This window comes from Calypte anna, chromosome 1 (assembly GCF_003957555.1).
Source record: "Calypte anna isolate BGI_N300 chromosome 1, bCalAnn1_v1.p, whole genome shotgun sequence".
In the NCBI taxonomy this organism is placed as follows: Eukaryota; Metazoa; Chordata; class Aves; order Apodiformes; family Trochilidae; genus Calypte; species Calypte anna.
This window is the reverse complement of record NC_044244.1, coordinates 42,398,482-42,420,060: the sequence shown is the minus strand read 5'-3', so window position 1 is coordinate 42,420,060 and position 21,579 is coordinate 42,398,482. Positions and strand designations below refer to the sequence as shown.

Genomic DNA, 21,579 nt, shown 5'->3' with positions numbered 1-21,579 from the left:
TTCGCTACCCCCCTTGAATCCCCCCCTTCTCTGGGCTATATGTGGCATTTCGAGGCTCCGAGAATCTGCTCCAAATGTTTTCCATATTTGTTCAGCCTCCTTGATTCAAATACCAGGAACAACTCAGCCAGCACAAAGCGAGGCTTTTGGGGGGCAAAAAAACCCCCAAACCCTCGCACCCCCATCAGCGCGCACGCACACACACACACACACACACACGCACGTGAAAACCTAAAAGTTGATCAGCATGGGAAAGAAGGAGGAGAGGAAACCCCAGCACAGCACGTCCCCGAGTAACCAGAGCCAGACAGGGAAGGCAGCCGAAGGGGAGAAAAGCACCGATTCGAGCAAGACGCAGGACTCCGCGGTGAAGAAGAAGAAGCAGAAGAAAACGAAAGGGGATCCCAAAGCTGGCCAGGAGGAGGAATCCCACACTTGTTGTGGATGCCGTTTCCCGCTGCTGTTTGCTTTGCTGCAGCTGGCATTAGGCACCTCTATAACAGTGTTGGGCTTCCTTATGGCAGGCATCAGTTCTTCTCTGCTAGTCAGAGACACTCCATATTGGGCTGGGATAATTGTAAGCATAAAGTCTGTTTCTCCATTAAGTGCCTTTGCCAGCATTAATGCAAGCTGCATGACGCTCCACTTTAGACTAACCAACTGCATGCACAACACCATTTGAGTTATGCTAACTATAAATATTCCTGGGATTAAATGCCTGGGTATACTTTCCCAAGGAAACTGCTCCTGCAGAATAACACAATCTCTCCTCTTCTTCCCTGAAACACCCAACAGACCTTAAATAAAATACAGGGTTGCTGTAGCTTGTGCTTTGCAGTGAACTCCTGCCTGGTGATGCTGAAAAAAAAAAAATGTTGATTATTTATGCTGCTTTCCCCCTTTCCCCACCAAACCATAACAATCATGTTTTAGAAGTGAAAGCATAACTCTAACTCTCAACTTTTAGATAAGTGCTTCGGTTATAGTGAAAGGAGAGAAATGGCTGTCTTTTGAGCTTCTTCTTTGTGCTGTGCTGAAGAATTGCCGTGATTTAACCCCTTTCCTGCCTGCCACTCCCCAGCTTCTCCCCCACCGGAGGGAAAGACCTCATGTGGCCAGGGGAGGGGGACGGTGCTGGTGAGTGGGTAACGTGGCAGGGAAATGGAGCCCTTCCCAGGGAAAGGGAGTCTGTCCCAGGGCCTGCCAGTGGCTCCTGCCAAGTCACGCTCAGTTTCGGGTGACACACCAGCCTTGCCACATGGGCTGGCAGGGTCCTGCTGGGTGTAAACAGGAGGCATCGTCAGTGGGGAAGCCCAGGCTGGTCCCCAGGGCCAGCCCCTCTGTGGGGAAGTGTGGGTGTCTTGGTGCTGTGAACGGTGTGGCCCTGTGTGGCCTTGTGCTCAGGGACGTGTGGAGAGACAGGGTCAGTGGTAGTGAGCCTGGGATGTGCCATGGCTGCCATTTAGTATAAAGGTGTTCTTTTCCCTAGTCATCAGGCTTCAGGAAAATCTATACTGGTGTGTTAGCACTAGTTGGGGTGTTGCTAGACTGTGAGAACTCCCATCAAATAAATTTGTTCTTAGGTACCTAAAGAAAAGATTTCCCAATGTGCTAAACAGTTATTGGAGCATCTCCCATAAATGCAATTCCCTGCCAGTAGAAGGATTATCTGAACACCTGAACTGTGTGTGGTTTGCTGTATTAATCTTGCTGGCCAACACTCCAGAGGGCAAAGAGCAGGACCTGAGTTCCCAAAAGAAGAGCTCCTCTTACCTTGCCTTTCTTGTTTCTCTACCAGCTGGGCAGATACTTAAGAGTTTAGCAATATTTTGTAGGGCAAGAGCCTGCCCTTGCTCAGGAGGAAAACTTCCCTGGGGTTTTCAATGTCACAAGGAAAGAGGGAGTATGGATGATAAAATAGCTGCATGTAACATTTTCGCTAGACCTGTTTATTTGGGAACCCTGGAGGTCAGATTACTTCTCTTAACAGCACTCAGAGTATCTCAGGTTTGAAATGGCTTTCTTCACTAAAGAATTGACACAAAAAGTGGGGAAAGAGTGACTGAACTAGCATGCAGACAGGGATGTATGAAAAGCTGTGGAATCAGCCCCTGGCCCATGTGAATGTCCTCAGTGTCCAGACAGCATCCATCTGAGACATCCACATATGCCTGATCTCCATTGGGAAGGCCTGAAACCCCACCAAAATCATTACTTTCTGAAGACCGAGCTCTAACCCCTCTTGTTTCCAGCAGCAGCCAGCAATAGTGACATTTAGGTGCCCACAGGAGGCAAAGCTCAGTTGCTTTCAGATATCCCCTCTGAAACACAGGTAAACCTCACTGTGTGCATTCCTGACCTAATCCCCAATCCAAAGTAGATTCAGGTCTCAGCCATGGTGGTTGTGTCTTGCAGCCCCCAGCCAGCCAGGGTAAGCCCTGGGGAAACACATCTCCTGGGCTGTGCTGGCTGTGGGGGTCAGGGCTTTGATGTGCCCTCTGTTACAGGGTGCTCCAGCTATGGGAGAGACCCCAGTACCCTGTGGGCTGCAGGTAGGGACCCCTGGGGAGGGGTTGCTGTGCATAGGGTTTGAGTAAGGTGGTGACTCTCACCTTGGGGACTCTGGTGTAATGTTGAGCCACTGGCATGTTTCATGTTTCTCTGGCTCAAAATATACTTTTGGTGCTGCTCTGCTTGCCCCCAGGATGCAGGCAGGGACTTGTGTGCTGGGGGCATGCAGCCACGCGGGCTCCTGGGGAACCATAGTGCTCTCCTCAGCCCAAAGCAGAAGGGAGAGAGAGGTCTGATGCTGGCAAAGTGAGAGGGTGACAGAAGGGAAACTGGTGTTAGAAAGGTGAGGCTGAGGTGGAGGTGCAGCCTCACAGCAAGAGGGTGAATGTGGAGCTCTGGCGGTGGCCGATGCACCAGGGGGGAAACATAAAGCAGATCTCTGAGGAGCAAAAGTCAGGGGGTGTGACATGATGCTGCCTTTTGCTCCTGTGTTGTGATGTCTCCGTAGAGGTACTTGGTACCCAGTGGGACATTGGGTGGAGATGGTCAGGAACTGCTGAGCTGGAGTTTCTGCGTGTGCAGGTCACAGGGTGCTGTGGCAGGGAGTGTGCTGAGAACCCTTCAGAGAGCTGGAGGGAAAATGGTCCATGAAGGAGGATACTTGGTTAGGACATCCTAATGTGGCTGGATGTCCTATTGTGCTGCTGTGTGAGGCTGCATGTAGGTACAGGACAGCTCAAGAACCAACTTTGTGGAAGGAAGTGACTGCCCAAAACTGCCTTATTTGCACAGAAATGAGCAATAGAACAGAAATATATGGTGTAAAATACCAGAGCATATTTGTTTTAGTAGCATACCACTCAAGTGCTCTTTTTAAAGGACTTGATTTGTATTCAGAATCAAGAACTTAAAAAATATATTATCAAGACTTTTTTAGCAACATTAGAGATAATGGGTGAAGCTCATTCCTAGTGTTACTCTTTTGGAATTACATCAGGGCTGGATTTGACCCCACAGCTGTTAATGCAGGATGACAAAAAAATGAAGGAAAATCACTAACCTGTTAAATAGGCTCTGACTGATTGAAAGCTTTTTGGTTTCATCTTTATTAGTGGCAAAATGGTAACACCACTCCTTGCTGAAAATAAAATGCAATACCATGAATGAAAAGGAACTTATTTAGAGAAGCAGCTAGAGGAAAAGGCTACCAGTGAAAACCATGCAAGGCAGTCCAAATTAAATTGCCTGCCTAAGTTTATGAGGACAGCACAGGCTAGGGGCTGGGTTCATCATCCTGTGGAAAAAAATGTGGCCAGCAAGCTACTGCTGGTGAGTGAAGGAGACCCCCAACACTGAAGGGTCCCCCCCTGAGGGTTCCCTGGAACCAGCCCTTCCCTCCTGCAGCTCCTGCAGAAATAAATTATGCACTTTGCATTACACCAAAAGTGTTTTACCATGAAACCTGGTTAACACCTACTAATCTGAAATGCATTTAATCCAAAATCCGTGGGATGTTTGTCAGAAATGAAAGGTTTATGGACAGAAACCACAGAGCCTACGTGATTTACCACTTCTGCTTCAGCTTCAGCAACCTATTCCCTGTGAAATGTCTTAGCTGCATTGCTAGGGACAGGCAAATGAGTGTAATTAAAATTGGTGAGGGTGGCATTTGCTTCACCTTCCCCTTCCTATAGCCTCTCACAGCAAAGGTGTCCTGGTCTGTAGCAGTTGCCCAGCTCCTCCTTCAGACCTGTCCTGAGCATCCAAAACTGCAAGCTGGACCACCCTGATGATCTCTTCCTTCTTGCTGTTTTGAAGGAGCTTGAACAAACCCTTTGCAAATCTACCCAGGAGGCTTTTTTTTTTTCTGTGTCTTGCCACTGTCTTGCTGTGTAGCTTTGGCAACCTACTTAACCTTCCTAAGACTTTGTTATTTCCCCTGTAAAGTAGGGTTAATAGTGGCTAACCCTCACCCCTTGCTTTGAAATCCTTGGATGAAAAGTGTTGCAGAAACAGTAGATATTAATGGTATCCTTTTCATTATCTTGTGGCCTTTTGACACCCAGAAGAAGTAATGATGTATTTCTCCTTGAAAATCTTCTCTTAGAATATTTCCACTGTGATTAAAAGTAGAGAGTATCAGAGTTTTCACAGGCAAGCTCCCCTCCAGTCCCATTTTGCAGACTCAAACAGTTAAGAAAGTTACAGAAATGCTCATCAGAAACGATTATCCAGGGTGTTTATTATTTCTATCAGAAAGTTATTTTAAATCCATACACATATATATATATGGATGTACAAAAACCTGGGATTTTAAAAAACATATATGTATAAAAAAAAATCTGTTTCTCAAGCATCTCAAAGCAACAGCCATGGCTCTGGCTGTCATTTATTTTATTGCAAAAAATGTCTCACAAGATCTGCCATGGGCCAAGCCCCCAGCCCAGGAGCTCTGACACTTCTCCCTGCTCAGGTCCTTCAGGGCCACATCTTCCCTGGTGTTTCCCCAGGCCAGAGGGTCCCTCAGCTCTAGCCAAGGGGCAGCCATGGCTCATTGCTTTTTGGCATCAGCATTCAAGTGTTGGCTACTCTGCTCTGGTGGGGTGAGACTGATGCAGGGCTTTGTGGTGCAAAAAAAGCAGGCAGACTTTTAGCTGAAAGCAATTTAATTAGTCTTCATTTATCTGATGTCAAAAAAAAAAAAAAAAAAAAAAAAGGAAAAAAAGAGAAAAGTTTCTCTCTTCAAGTTTTTATCCTTTTTTTAAAAGAAACTTTAAAAAGAAAATAAACCAAAACTTTCACCAAAGGAAACAAATTATTTACTTCATATTTTTTTATACTTATTTACTTTACTTAAATATCTCACAGGCAAGGATAGGTGGGATAAGTGAAGATCCCACAATGGCTGGAAAACCCATCCGTGAGGGACAATTTGTAGGAGAGCAGGGGCAAGAGAGAGCGTGTTATGTGGCAGCACCAGGGAGGAGTGCAAGACAAGCTGGGCTGTCAGGGGAGTTGTTGTGGCTTTCATGCTTCAATAGATCTTTGACTGCTTAGCAGAAGATGAGTAGCAAACAGCCAGGGCTCTCTCCTGATGCTGTGTATCCCTATCAGAGGCTGATAATTGAGATGTTTGTTTAATTGATGTCCTCCCTTGTGACAGCCTGACTCAGATGGTGGGTCCTGCCACTGACTCAACACGTGCTTGTGGGCTGCTGAAGCTGAGTGCCAAAATCAATAGCACTGCCTGTAATGTGCCTCTGCCTCTTTAAGTTGTTGGAGTCTGTGTCTTTTTGAGGGCTGGAAAGGCAGGAAGGTGGTGTGACAAGATCCCTGCACGCTCTCTTTGGCTTGTACAGCTCTCAGCAAAGCTGCTCCAGCATCCACAGTTCCCAAGGAAGCAGTGAGGCCCCTAAAATCAAGCTGAATTTTGGAAATGGTAGAAGATGGCAGTAGGGAGAGGACAGGGGTTGGGATTTCCATCCTAAAACTGGGTACCACTATGGTGTTGTGTATAAGTGTGAAGGAGAAGCTTTGAGAACATCCTTGTGAGATGGATACTGATAGGATATGCAGGCATTTGAGGAAAAAAAGGATGGTACCATTCTGTAAAGCAATATGAATTATAAATTTGGGTTAAATGTGTCCTGATTATTATCTAGGGTTGATTAGGCCTGTGCTTCTCTGGACTGGAAGAGATCTACTGTGCCTGTAGCTGTTCCTGTATTATTGATGTTTTTCCTGGTTCAGTACAACAAAGTAATTTGAGGGCCACGTTGTCTCTGACAGCTTCCCCACAGATGAGACTCTACAGATGTTATCACCCAAGAGCCTTTCTGCAAAAGGTCTCTCACATGATAAACCAAGGCCGAACTTCAAGGTAAACCTCTGTCACCTTCTTTGCCTTTACCTATTCAGATCCTCCCACCTGCTGGATGCAACATTTTTCCAGAAGGCAGGGGAGTCCAGCTGCAGGGTGGTGGCCCTGCCAAACATCAGACAACAGCTCTATCTATGAGGCAACTTTACTATCTTCCTAGAGAGGGTCAATAAGTGGGGAAACATCCCCATCTAGAACAAGAGGCAACTGATCCCCTTCCATATTGATATGGGAGATGACTGATTATTTGAAAACCCCTGAAACGTGTTCTCTTTTAAAGCCTGAAAGGAGAGAAACACTTTCTTGTTAGCCCTGGCCCCATGCTGGTTTTCTGTGTTGCTGCCTTTGACATCTTTTCCTCCAGCAGCTGTGGAGGTGGCTTTCAGTCAGATTTTACTTCCCATACAGCTTTGCTGTCCCAAACTTTTGCTTATTAGGGAAACCAATTTCAATTTTTAACAAAAAGTGACAAAAATTGGTGCCATCAAAGCAGCTAATGGAAATTATAGTCATGCAGACATCCATTTTTTGTATACAAGCTAGCTTCAATTAACCAGGGGCAAACATCAAAAGGTTTGAAGGAGAACTGCCTTCAAGAAGAGCCCCCAAGTTTAGGTATTTAATTGAACCTTCTCCAAACTATGTGAAACTCTGGATGTTATACAGTGAGGTACTCTGCATGAAATATGCTGTGGTGAGGTTTCCAGTGCTTGTTTATAGCCATATATATGTATGTAGCACTAGAACTGTATATCTCACCATTTTCTAGGAGCACCTATGCATTGATTGATGCCTGATGCCTAACATTCTGTGACAAACTGAAATCTATACTTCTATTTTTATCAGGCATAGAGTGGAAAACTTTGATGGGAAAAAATGTTGAAATGTTCTGAGAGAACGGTTTGAAAAGGTAGCTGCACACCAGAGGTCTGTGGGATACCTGGTCAAGTGCTGCTCTAATCCTGGACACCTTTGTGGTTTTCTCCCCTGATGTGGTTTAACTCTACAGCCTCAAGGGGGAGGAGGGAGGAAAACATAGTTCCTGGCTGGATTATGCTTGTGTAAAAAGCCTAGGTAAGGTTTGGAGAGGATAATTTGTTCTAAAAGGTTCCCTCAGCCTAAGTAAACTTAAGATTATGGTGATGATGGCTTTCCACAGCTTTTTATTCCCTCAGTCTTTTGATCACCCAGCACCATATTTCTGATTCAACAGCAGTAATGTGGTGCTGCTGCAGCTCCTGGCTTTGTAAGTGATGACAACCTTGGCAATGTTTTGCCAAGAGATTTAAATCTCACCATAGCACAAGTGACCATTTTCACTGCTGAACAACTGACCAAAACAGAAAAGATCATTACAGAAAAATATGGTTTCATTTGATTATGAATGTTCTTGAAGAGGTTTGATTACTTTACACATTTTAAAAGAAAGCTGCATATCTATCACAGTGTGTTAGTGCGTGGTTTGAAGGAACCTCTAGTACAGACATCATTATTCTATTCTGTAGGTGGGGCAGGGGTGAGAAAGATTCCCTAGATGATTATGGCCTTTACCTGCAACCACAAAATACATATTTACCATTATTATTGCAGCTATTAATCTGGGAGTAATTTATATGCAACTGGACTGTCCTTAAATCTAACAAGAAACCTGTAAGACAAAAAACCATTAAGGTGCAATACTTCTGTAGGGCAGAATGGATTCTTTTACATGTGGTAGTGAGAGCCAGGCTGACCTATGTCTGATGAAAGCCACCAGTGAAAGCTGCCTGTAGCACCTGCTTTCATTGCCATTTCCTCCAACCTCATAAATGGAATGAATGTCAGTGTCCCCGTCTGCACCAGCCTGTAGACATGTCTGGCATCAAAGGTGAACCTGGTTCATAATGGCAAAGCCAGTGGGAACATTTCATTTCTTGTATCCAAGTTGGTGTCCAGTGAGATTGTTAAATTGTGGTTAATACGGCTTCTCTGAATGTGTGGAGGGAGCTAAGCCTTGCCACATCTGATAAGGCAGCTGAGCTGTCAAGGCAAGTATCATTTCTTAGGGTAAGCCAGAGAATCCAGGGATAGCCATAAAAGATAATTTCTTTGCCCTTGTCCTTACAAACAGGAAGATTAATAGTGCCTTTAAGTGAGGAACTATGAACTTGTGAAGTGTGGAACTATGAACTGTGAAGTGAGGAATTTGTCCATAACAGAAATTTCTCCCTAATTCTGTGAATAGCAGGTTTTTTTCCCTGAAGTCTGAGAGTTTACATTCTTAAGAAAAAGGAAGAGTTCCTAGTGGCTCTCAGCAATGCTGTGTGGCATCACGTTGCCTATATTTGAGAGGTATTGTCCTCCAACATATTTGCTTTCTGCCTGTAAAGGTTGGGGCTCTTGCTAACAAGCTCCCATATAGAGAGCAGATGAGCTACACTATGTCTTTGTGAGTGTTTGCAGCATTCAATTGTGGTGTGGCATAGACCCAGGATGCTCCTTTGAACCAGGTTTTTTCTTCCTTCCTTCATGTGTTGGTCAACATTTCCAGCTCTCCTGCATTACCTGTCTCATGTCAGGGTTTCCAAGATGCTTTGGGTGGAAAGAGCTTTGTTGGAGAAAACCACCTATTCTGTAGCAACACTTGTGCTAAAATAGTAGAAATGACAATAGAAAAACCAGTTTCACATATATACAAGGGAGAGAGCAATCTGTGGTTTTAAAATCTGTTGAAATAAAGCAAACCACATTAATATGTCAGTGCACAAAGGTAATGAATGTAAACCATGGTGGAAATTGGTGGTTGGAATGGCACCATTGGAATGGTGCCCTCCATGTTTGTATATCCCCCAGTTTCATACATGATGTAACCATCTCCCTCACTACTGTGGGGTGTCCTTGTGCTGCTTATACACCTTCTGCTCAGCCCTTGCAGGACTAGATGTGAGTGAGCTGCAGGGAGATGTGGGCAGGGGAAGCTCTTCCCTTGCCCCAAGCCTCCCAGTTCTCACTGGGCAACAATGTCTGTGGGCTGTATCCAAACTGGATTGCCACCGGTGTTCTTGTTGGAGATGCCATGGCTGGTTTTGCAACCCATGACACTTTTAAGAAGTGTAACTAGTTCAGTGGGAGGAACAGGGTTGGTTAGTGGTGGTGGATGCTGGCATTGTGCTGGGCAGGGTGTCAGCCTGTTGTGGTTTGGTGGCAGATGGAGCTCTTCAGCACGGCAAGATCAACTCAAATAAAGTGGGTGGTGAGGAATTCAGGGTGCACAAAGCTTGAGACTGATCTTCTTTAGTGCTTGGATTTTGGTTTTAAGATGACCAAGATATATAAAGGCACTCTCCTTGCAAGTACCAAATGTGCACTGCTGCATGGTTGCGGTCTCAGTGTTGGACCATCTATTTTGCTGAGGAACACCCAGTTGTGCTGGCCTGTGGAAAGGTGGTTTGCCAAAGACCTGAAGAGCCAAGGACTGCATGCTAGATCTCTCTGGGTTCAGGGAAACTCCCAGGCAAATCAACTGGACCCTGCTCCTAAATGTGCTGGGATCAGGTCCCGTTCCTGCTGAAATCTGTAGCATCTTAATTCTGTTCTCGCAACCATTCCTGTTGGGGTGGCAGCAATGCATAAAATCTCTATGCCTGTTTTGATTGTGGTTTAAAATAAATAAAATCTGAAGTCACTTTTCAGCCCTGAGATGATCATTAAAAAGGAATGTCTATGGCTTCCCACTAAAAAAGAAATAGCACTGAAACTTTTCTAGAGCATAAACTTTTTAAGTTTTTCATCCAGCTCTAGAAAACACTGGTTTTCCCTGGATTGTGAACTGGGGGATTTCACAGGGTCTGCCTTAACCTAAATTAGCCCTTCCTAAATATATCTGTATCACATTCAGATCTTTTTCTAGACAGTACTTTCCTGAATTTAAATCCTTTCCTTGGATAACCTTTCATGCTGCTACCTATTCACGAAAGGGTATGTTAGTTTGTCAGAAAAAAATTGAAATATGGGATCTTGAAATAAACTTGAGTTGAAATTTCCTCAGCATAGAAATGTGTATTGCTGGATTTCCAGATAACAGTTGCAAGAGCTGATCTAATTAACTGCTCTTCTGCAGCTATTACAGAGTCTATTTTATTTGTATAACAAATGCATATTGATTGGTGGCAAGCAAGTGCTAAAGCAAGTTCAATTGCATTTTATGTTGTGTGCTTAGTCAATAAAGCATAGGAAATGTATGCTTCATGCTGGAATATTGCAATGGCTACTGAAGCACTGGGACGTGGGATTACCTAATGCTACTTAGCCACCAGCATCAACAGCATCCAGAACATGCCTGCTAAAATGCAGCTCTTTTAGTCACTTAGCAGGTACTAATGAATATTTACCAGAGGGTGTTTATAGTTTTTCTATTCACAGGTATAATTCAAAACTGATTGATTAATAATTTATAAAATAGAAGCATAATGCTGTTTTCTGTATAAATGTTCCATACTTCGGTTTGCTCCAGTGAGCACATTTCCCTTTAAAGAACCAAAATGGAAAACATGTATGGGTCATAATTCTCAGCAACATTATTCTTTTTACTGTCACTTACAAGAATACACATCTCTGGCTTAAAAAAAAATAAAAAATAAAAGAGATACTTAAGCCTTCTGGAATATCCTGACCAAGACCCAAGACTTGCCAGAATCCAACCCAGTGTAATCTGTTATAAATACCTCTCTACAAATGTGCCTGTTCAAGTATCCCTGAGTATATTATTTAAATCCCAGGGAACTTTAGAAAGGGCATAGAGGAATGGTAATCCTTTTAAATGATAGACTTTTGTATGGGAAGCTTTCTGAAGCGGGAGGTCTGATCCTGCTGCACTGAAAGCTGGCAGGGTTTTTGCAGAAGCTGTACAAGGCACTTGATGGTAGTGAGAAAATTCCAGCATTGGTGTCTGGCTTTGCCCTTGGAAATGAATGCAGCTCTGTAAGCTTTCTGTGGGAAAACACAAACAGGAATGGGAGAGCAGGCACAGTCCCATGATGTCTCATGGGAGTAACCTGGAGGCAAATCTGGCCCTCGGTTCATACAAGTGTAAATGCCCAGTAGTGTAGCTGAAAAAAACCTGCAGATTTGATTTATTGCTCGTAACAAGATCCTCCAGCACCAGATCCTGAAAATACTTAGGTCTATCTTTGACGTGAGCAGCCCCTTAGATTTGCACGAATTTGGGAACGTAACATTAAGCAAGTGTATTTAAGTTTGGGTTTTTGTTTGGTTGTTTTTTTTTAATTTCTTGCTGCACGTTCTTTCCTTCAGCTACTGCTGCCGGTGGGGGAGTTTATAATTTGGATATTACTAGAGATAGGATCTTCTTAAGATTTAAGTTTTATGGGTGTGTTAATTGAATTAAAAGATTAATATATATTGCAAAGGACCAAGAAGATAGGCAATTAATCCTGAAAAGTGAAACATAGTTGAGTCACACAGACGTGCTATAGGGCAAAAAAAACCCCAGCACTGAAGGACCTTTGACAAGAAAAGCTGTTTTTCCCCCCGACAACCCTGTCAGCTATGGCTGTCAACAATAAAAAGAAGAAAACAAATAAATTGGAAGCTGTGTGTAAGTCATAGGACCAGAATATAAATACACATGACATGGAAAGGAGTAAATAATACTGACGCTTGCTTTAGAAGTGTTCTCAGGCAATACTTCCTAATCATGTCCTACTGAAATGATGTAAAATAAAACTTCATGGGAAAAAGAGTTATTAATCACACAGGTTCTTGAGGGACATGACTATCAGTGTGTTGCAAGACACTCTTTTACAGGGCTGCTGTCTAGTGCTTTACACCAAAAATGCAGATATGAAAAAAAAGTTTGCTGTTGTATTTATCAGATCAGAAAAGAAATGTGCTTAAGTTCTGCTGCCCAAAAGGACAGTTATGTATTTTCCCCTGCAGGTCAATCAGTTCCCCATGGAGCTGGAAATCTAGATGTGAACAGAAGTGCTGTAGTGTTCAGCGAGCAGGTGGGGACAGGGCACTGAAAGAGCCTTCCTTGCACTCTTGCAGGCATCTCAGTGGCACAGCCCTGCTCCTGAGCAAGGGCAACTCACACCCCAGTCTTTCCCCTGATGGCAAATCCCATGGCTCTGGGAATGCAGAAAGCCTCAAATTAGTACGAAGCTTTCCAAAACTCCCAAAGTAAAATGAAGGTGGAGGGGAATACAGATTCTTACTGTAGTCACTGGGACTTTAATATTTATCATTTATGGTCAAGATGTTCCTAGTAAGGAGGCCAAATCTTGTTCCAGGTCCCATGTGAAGACAAGCCTTAACACCTCTGAAAGCAGCACTAGCTCATCTCAGCCAAGGTCCCTACTAAGGCTCATCACATCTGGCCCTTTATTAGAGGTGTGATTTGAAGTGGCACTTAAAACCAAGTGCATGCCATCAATTCAGCTGTTTTTCTAAGGCAATCCAAACATGTATGGATGTCCTCTACCTCTGTGGGAACAGTCAGGACTCCCCATTCCTTGATCCAGCCCCAGCAGCCTCATGGCAGCACAGGGAGCCTTTACTGGATGTCTGGAAACTCTGCTTCTCTTGTCCAGGCAGGGGAGAAGCTCCCAAAAATCAGCTGTCCTGATGCAGAGCTGTGGTTCCTATGTCACCCTCTGAGGTCTGCTCACTGGTCCTTCAAAAATATTAAGAGAGAAAGGCACTGGACTGAAGTGCGGAGAACCAGGGAGGGACCAAGAAAATGCTGCTTTAAAAAGGAAATCATATTTATTGGTCTAGCTACTCAGAGCAGGATTTTCATCCTTCTGTCACTGGAAAATGCCTACCAGTATCTGCTCCTGCAAATAAATCTCAATCTTTGGAATTAATAATACAGGCAGCTAAATGAATAATAAAGTGCATAAATACTTTTCCATTACTGTTAACCATCAGCAATTACAGCCTCAGGGATAAAATGAAGTCACAGATTGCAGGGGAGATGTCTTCTTTGATAATGTGCTCACTCCAGGAGAGTTTGAAAGCCTTTGCAAGAAAGTGTGCTGCTTCTTATCCAGCAGCAGCCATGGTTACTGATTTTCAGTCTGTACTGGTGACATCCAGTGGTACATAGGATGGTGCTTTTTGGGCTTGCAAACCCAATTTTATAAGCCACCTGCTCCTTTCCAAGAGTTATAGGGACAAAAGCTTGAAAGACATCCTGGAGGCTCTTGTCAGGCTGTGCCTTTGTAGGCCTGATTCAGAAAGTCCCTCTGAGTAAGATTTTTGTGCCTCAATGTCTGTAAAGTGGAGGTTAAAGCTCTTCCCTCCTCAAAAGCACATCCATACATAGGATAGTCTTAACACGCATAGCTTAGCCCCTATTCAAACAACTCACATACTTCTTCCAGAGATAAGGTCCTGCTGACAGAGAAGGGTGTTATGGCTTGAAAAAATATTAATTCTTGTATTTTTTACTTTTTTAAAAAAATTTTGACACATTCTAAATGTCTTTCCTTGCAGGTCTGTGTGGTGTCCTTAGTGGGATTTGTTATGCTTTGTATTTCATACCAACCTGATGAGAAGACATGTATGCAGTTCACAGTAAAGGTACCCCAGCTTTTTTTAAATTTATTTTTCCTCTCATGTGGTTAAATACAATCAGAAAAGTTGATGCGGGGGATATTTTTAAGACAACGTGAAAAGAAGTGAAAAAGCACCTGAAATGCAAGAATGGTTTTCTGGTATTTTTCATGCAGCTAAGGAAGAAGCTGTAGCCTATAGAGGGGAAACTCTAATAAATATTTGGAAACATAGCAAGATAACTTTTAATTTGCTGTGTTTTGAGAATATCAAATAGGTTCAGGACAACAGAGCTGGAATAATTTGGAAAATGTTCAGTGAAAGATTGGGGTTTACTGAATAAGTAGAGACATTCATTGGGAGCTGGGTAAGAAGTAGGGTGGGATAAAATGGGTCTACTTAAATCTAGTTTTAATTTTTAATGCAAACTAAGAAGCATCTCGGCATCGTCCCAGCAGTTTCGCTCCTCACCATGAAATAAGGAACCGCAGGGCCAGAGGCAGATTAAAAAGGTGGCTGGAAATCTGCACCTACACACCTGCATGGCTGGGGAGGCAGGGGCTGTACCTGAGCAGCAGTCGTCTCAGCACATGGTGCTTTTTGTCAGGGTCAGGCATTAGAGAACCTGTCAAAGTGTTAGCAAACCATGGGGTTAAGCATTCTCCCACAAAGCAAATTCCCATCCGAGAAGTGCAAGAGAGATGCAGAAGCTGTGCCCTGTGCCTCCAAATTGTGTTTTGTTGACACTGGTAAGCAAATAGAAAAGAAAGGCTGAGAGCACTTATTCCAGATGGGATGGTTTAAATACCATTTTTCTGGGCTGTTTGTCCTTATCATCATAATTTTCAGGGCTCTTAATATTTTACAGACACATAATAACTGGGAAAAATACTGACACAGGCAACACAAAATAACAGTGGTTATTAACTGAGAAAGGCAGAAGGAAACCAAATGCAGGGAGCAGCTTTTTGAAACCTGGCATTCATCCTGTCTTAGAAATTAGACCCTGGTGTGTCTTTTGTGCTTCTCTCAAGCTTCTCTCACACTTGCATAAAGAAAGGGAAAGGAAGAACAATTGTTTCTAACCTTTGATTGTCTTTACATTCTCGCCCCATCACCTTTACACTCGCAAGCAAACCTTACGGCTGCCTGGGGAGCTGCTGGGCTGGGCGGGAGCTGCCACACCAGGGTTTTTATTGCTTGCCCTGTAGCATTAAATTGAACTTGGCATCCAAGCAGGAAGGGAGTCATCCCTTGTGGTGGCAACAGCCAGTCGGGCTGGACAGCTCAGATGTCTCTGCCGCCCTTGACAACGCCACCCACCCTGACAGTGAGGAATGTAAGCCATTGCTCCTGCAAGAAAATAATAATTTTTAAAGTGTCCACTAAGTGATGTAAAATGGGTTATTCCTCATCCCCTGGCAGAATTAGAGCTAAAGTCCCCATTGAAAGACTTCTGGTTCAGACAATAGCCCGTAGACTGTTGCCTACCCAAAGCACCTTCCTTCCCAGAATCTACCTTCCTGGCATTTCCTATTGCAGCATGTCACAAAACCCAGTTATTCCCAGGATGTTCACCTCTCATGTCTCACATCCCCACCCAGAGCCCTTATCTCCAGAGTGCCTCCCCTCCTCACTGTCTGTCCCGAGGAACAGCTTCTGGCTGCAGGGCACTTACCTATTTTAAACAAAGTAGGAGCTAAGACTGTCTTCCAGGGCTCCGATCACACGGGACTCATCTAAATCTCCAGTATAATTTCTCAGATCTTAAAATATCAGTTAAAGTCTGTTTCTGAGAAAAAGAAAAATAAAAAAAAAATTAATATTATCTCTTCATCGACAAGGCTGAGGATGCAAAATGACAAATCACGAGACAAAATCAAATAATTTGGGTCATTCTCTGCTCCATGGAGGTTTGATGCTTTGTCCAATGCCACAGCTGAATTCAGGCCTATCTGCCCTGATTATCCTCTCAGGGACTTGTTCTCCAGCCTGCCCCCTGCCCTCACACTGGTTACTGGTGCTGCTGAGCATCATCCTACGAGAAAATCTTGTCTGGACTTTCCTGGAGTACAGGAAGAACTTCAGGATCCCTTGAATAGCCCAAGGGTCATTTCAGAAGGAGGACCACACACACAGAGGCCTGGGGGATTTTAGGCAATCCCAGAAGTGACCCTGTTGTCACACTACGTCACCACTGTGAGTGACTCCCTTGAGGTGGGAAACAGTAGGAGACTTGTGCAATCCCCTCTGTCTTCTTCCCTCTCGACAGCTGCTTCTTTCATTTCACACTTGCCTGAGCACTGGATCCTGTAAAAAAGGGGAGATGTTAGAACTGCATCTGTGAGAAAAGGGGCTTTGCTCTTCAGGGGGACAACGAGTCCTAGGCTGATCCTCTGCCCCTGACCCATCTCTGTGTCTGCAGGAAGCGTGTTCTGCAGTGTGGCAGAGCAGCATGCCCAGATGTTACCTGTAGATTTAAAAGGGCAGATCCTTTCCCTTGGCAAAACAAACAAACACACAAACAAACCCCAGCCAACCAACCAACCAACCAAGCACCTTTGAGATCTATGGACTTTCTAGACTAAGATTTGACAGATTGCTCCCTGTGGTCCTCCTCATGGCATCGCCTGTGGTTGGGTGACACACTCCACTCATGCCCACCCATGCTAAGCAGCCCATGCTGTGACACACACTGTGGTTCCTGTTCCCTGCAGGGACTCATGCCTGAGCCATCACCACTTTCAGAAAAGGTTCCCTGGATCCAGGTCTGCAAACCCTTCTGGTTTTTCACCTCTGGTAACTACAAGAAGCCTTTCCCACAAGCAGCTTGATCCACCTTAGGTCATTGACTTGCTTTTTGTCACAGGGCAAATCTATCGCCAGTAAATATTGCTAAAATATTTCTTCCTTGTATGAGGAACCTGAAGGACTATGAGCTGCCATGCTCTGACCTCATCATATGCTTTCTCTCCTCACTTCCCTTTTCTGCTTCTATTTAAACAGCAATCACAGTGCCTATATCTCTGAAGCTGTTAAAAAAACAGTTTTCCAGTGGCAAGTTCTCGTTCTTGGGCAGAGCTCACTACGTGGTTGTATTTTTGATGCTGAATTTGCCTCCAGGTCTGGCATGTGATTAATCTGCTGATGGGATCTCAGACCTCACTGTCTTGTGCTCCCTCACAGGCAGTATTTGCATTTGCCTCACCTTTGATATTTGGAAATGGGTTCATTTTCAGCAGCTCACAGAGAGATTCCTCTGCAAACATCTTGTGAGAATAATAAGCTATTTGGAAACTGCCCTGTGTTCTCACACATCTCTGCTTCCCTCTGAAGACTGCTCTAAGAGCTGCCCATGTATTTGGTGCATTTTGAAGGGATTCTGAGATTTCTTTCCCACTAGGGAAGGAAACAAACACATTCTTGCTTACTGCACCTGGAGTGAAGTAGTTTAGGTTGTGGATTTCATGCTATTTTGTACTGACTTTGGACAGAAATTGGCAGACAAATAAAATATCTGTCAGGGAGAATCAGGCACACTGTACAGTCTTGGCTTAGTATCTCATTCATTAGGGAGGCCTGATTCTGTCTCCTGCTGCTCTGAACCCAGGGACTTCCAGTCAGTCCACTGAGGCCTTCTGCAGTGCAGAAAAACCTTTGGTCCCTCAGAGAAGAGGAGCTGTCAGCAATGTTTGATCATTTTTCCTATTCCCATCAAACACAATTATGCCATCTTTTAAACTTGTGCCACAGGCCTACAAATTAACACATCTTTGTTTGAGGGGGGTCCATCTGTCAGTAGAGCTCCCTTCACTGTGCATTACATGAGGAGGTCTCCCCATTTTCCAGCTTCACCTTTCCCATGGCCCTTTACCTTGAAAGCTGCAGGGGTAAAGTAATTGCGTTTAATAAGAGCCACCTTCTTTTTGAAGCTGCCATTGGTTTAAGGCTGCAGGGGAAGTAATTAAATTTTATAGTAGCCACATCTCTGAAATAAAGATCTTGATATAAGAATTCGGTGATCTGGGGGAGAAAAGTTATGTACTGTTTTAAGATATACAATAACCTCAGTTGTTTTTGTTTATTTTTTCTTCAAGCTGGCAACTGAATAGGAAGATTGATTCATGCTGTAGATAAAAGACAAACACACCAGAATTATGAATTCTATCAGGACAGACATACATAGAGTTTCAAGGTCATAAAAAATTATTTTACATTGATAGTTTGCTTGAGATATTAGGTTTAAGAAAGCAAGAAAAGCTGCTGTTTAAAAATAACAGATTTCCAGCCATGCCATGTGTCAGACAGATAAGATGCCAAGAAAAATAAATTTTTTTTTTACAGTGCTGAATAGAACCAAAAAATGCAATTTTGGCTAAGCACAGAATATTATTTTAATATCAATTCCCACATATTTTGTATGCAGCCCAGAAACTGCCAGTTCCAGCTATCAAAAGCAAGGGAAGTCCATATGTTCTGGTATCCAAAGGTCTCAGGTGCAACCCAGAGCAACAAAGTCTTTGAATCATGGGTTTCCGTGATTTTTTGCAAGTGGACTCTGCATAATTACCCTTGATAAAAGCCACCCTATTTAAACCTGCCACTGATATAAGGAGTAGGGGGTGACAAGCAGAGCCCTGGGCCCTTCTCATGCCACAGCACTGGGAAAGGAAACATGCTTGCTACTCTTATGCACCTTTGAAAGACTCCTCCATGTCTATGGGCAAGTTTTGGAAGGAGATTGGGTACAGCATGAACTTTCTCATGGAGATTTTCATTCCCACTCCACAGCAGGACCTGGGAAAGAAGCAGGCTGGCTGCAGGGCCACAAGCAGGAGAGCAGCCACCTCACTGCCTGATTTGCAAGTATAAATCAGATTTGATTGGGCATGCAAGCCAAAAGGCAGGAATAACACATGAACAAAATTTCAAAAACTCCTTTTTAAACCCCTTACTTCTCAGCACTGCCTGGGAAAAGATGTCAGCTCAAGCTTCAGTTTGCTCAGTTCTGCTTCAGGGCAACTTCACTAATTTATCTCAGCTAATGACCATACATCTAGCCAATGCAGGTACAACAGTAGGAGAAGATGCTCCCTCCCTCTCTATGGAGCTATTGGCTGTATAGAGGCAAAGATTAGTTGGTGCTCTCATCAGGTCCCAAAATTGCAAGGCAATACTCATATAAAATATATAAGGCAGAATTACTGTTTCTTGAGATGACCTGCTGAACTTTGAATCACCAGGGAGTTATATACAATTTTTCATGCACTCTGTGTCCAGATAGTTCATTGAACACCTGCATTCCCTGTGAAGCACATGTGGGTGCATTCGTCCCGTGTTTCTCATTCTCTGAGTAGCTGGAAAAAAGAGTGGTTTTTTCTTTTTTTTTTTTCTTTTTTCCTTTAATTGTTTTTGCTTTCTTCCAGCTGTTGTATTTTCTCCTGAGTGCCCTGGCTCTGGTTGCCTGTGTTTTGGCAGTGGCTTTTGCTGCACACCATTATCTGCAGATGACAAAATACACCTGTGATACCCTCCTGCCGGATTCCTGCCAGTGCAAACTGGACACTGCAGACCCCCTCGGCAGGACCTTCATCTACCAGGATGCAGCTGACTGTGGCAGCCTCACCACCATGCTCAACCTCTACTTACTTCTGCAGATGGGGCTCAACCTGATCACAGCCCTGGTGTGCCTGTTGGCATGCTTCGTGATGTGGAAACACAGATATCAGGTCTTCTACGTGGGCGTCCGGTTCTATCCCTTAACAGCTACTGAAGACCAGCAGCAGAAAGTGTAGGGCCTGGGCTGGCAGCAGGTCACAACCAGGGAATGGAGAATGTCAGCATGCTGCCACCATAGACACCACTGATGGATGAGTTCTTGCGAGGTTTTTGACACGGAAAAAACATTCACGCAGTTTTAATGAATATATTTTTCAGTCATTTTACGAGGATTTCACATGGCTGCTCTTGCAAAAGGTCTCTCGTGAGCTTATGTAGAGGTCACGGAGTCCTAAAGATGCAGCTGTACAAATAATCACCAAAAAGGATCTTTAATAGCCATAGACATAATGAGAGCTAAAAAAATCATTGGGAACACATCTGCAGGGCTACAGACATTGAGAATCAGGGTCCATTTCCCTCACTGGTAGATATCTGTTCTTGCCTTCAGAGAAGTTATACCGATTTCTACCAGATAAGGATATGGTACAAACTGCTTAATTATAATTATGCTGATCATGCTTAGGGAATATATTTTCTCTTGGATGCTCTGACCTGTTGGGGATTTTACCATATGGAAAAGTAATGAGAGGTCAAGACCTCTTCCAATGCATGTTGAGACCAACAGCAAAGTGAATATATTAACAACAGCCATATAAAATACACATAAGAATTTTCAGAGTAACTAATGATATAAGTTACCTAATCCAGTTACTAATAAACAACATTATGAGTGGGTTGACTAATGGTGATCTGATGGGTCGTGCTTGAGACCCCAGACACATTTCTTTAGCATGAGTGCTGGGCACTTTGTGAGAAAAGATCCATTTAAGAAACCTTGATTTGCTCTCCTACAGTGGAGGACCCTAAATCACCAGTCACATGGAAAACTATGTTGACATTGCTGTAATTGCAGGCTCCCAAAACCGGCATCTAGCCAGTTCCACCAATTATACTCCAGGCACAAAAGGCCAAATTCATTTTTGGTATAACTCCTCTGAAGACAATCAGCCTTACACACCAGCAGTGGAGTTGGGCCAACAGCCCTGAAAGATACATCTCTGCAACAATGGATGTTTTTAAAATGGGGTGGAGGGAGGGAAGCAAGAACAGACTGCCAGTCTCCCAAAGACATCTTTAATAATGATGAGGGCAAAAGAATAACGATTTCTTAATAAGCAGCATAGAATAACACACTGCATTCAAAGAGGGCTTTTTCACACTGAAAATCTGGCTCTGGAAGTGCTTTACATCTTACTAGCCTTATTCTGAGATAAGTATGTCAGTTTGTCCCTTGAACTGTCATTTCCACTTGCACAGCATGGACTTCTAAATGTAGGAACAATTCTCAATCAGCAGCATTTTGCATTGCCTGCAAAAATATCTGTGCAAGGGCAAGGCAGCTGGTGCTCACACCCTGTATGACTAGGGATTTCCCAATCCTGGCCAAAGCAAGGGTGTCACTGAGGTGGGGTGGAGTAATCACATACCAGAAAAACTGTGCCATATTCATTAGCAAGGAGGAAGCAAATAAATTTTTCATAAGGCTTCAAAGAAGCAGAAGTTTCTGCAGGAAAAGAATAGCTACCAAGAAGTCAAAAACCCAGTCTGGCAAAAAGCTATTTGTCTAAGTAGAATCATAGAATGCTTTGGGGTAGAAGGGACCCCAAAGATTATCTAGTTCAAACCCCCCTGCCATGGGCAGGGACACCTCCCACTAGACCAGGTTCTTCCAAGTCTCACCCAACCTGGTCTTGAACACGTACAGGGAGGGGGTATCCACAGCTTCCCTGGGCAACCTGTGCCATTGTCTCACCACCCTCAGCGTGAAGAATTTCTTCCAATGTCTAACCTAAATATACCCTCTTCTTGAATTAAAGCCTTTGTCCTATCACTAGCTCCAATTCAAACCA

General features: G+C 43.8%; 1 protein-coding gene across 1 annotated transcript; it reads left to right on the top strand.

The window, feature by feature from the left end:
- The first annotated feature begins 126 nt into the window (after positions 1-126).
- SSPN (sarcospan) lies at positions 127-21,244 on the top strand. Its single transcript, XM_030469020.1, has 3 exons — positions 127-577; positions 13,889-13,975; positions 19,375-21,244. Exons 1-3 carry the CDS (start codon positions 248-250, stop codon positions 19,741-19,743), a joined length of 786 nt encoding a protein of 261 aa, XP_030324880.1. The 5' UTR covers positions 127-247; the 3' UTR covers positions 19,744-21,244.
- The last annotated feature ends 335 nt before the right edge of the window (positions 21,245-21,579 follow it).

Coding starts and splice junctions, on each gene's coding strand:
- SSPN (XM_030469020.1), top strand. CDS start 248: ATGGGAAAGAAGGAGGAGAGGAAACCCCAGCACAGCACGTCCCCGAGT. Junction 578..13,888: donor CATATTGGGCTGGGATAATT/GTAAGCATAAAG, acceptor CTTTCCTTGCAG/GTCTGTGTGGTGTCCTTAGT. Junction 13,976..19,374: donor GTATGCAGTTCACAGTAAAG/GTACCCCAGCTT, acceptor GCTTTCTTCCAG/CTGTTGTATTTTCTCCTGAG.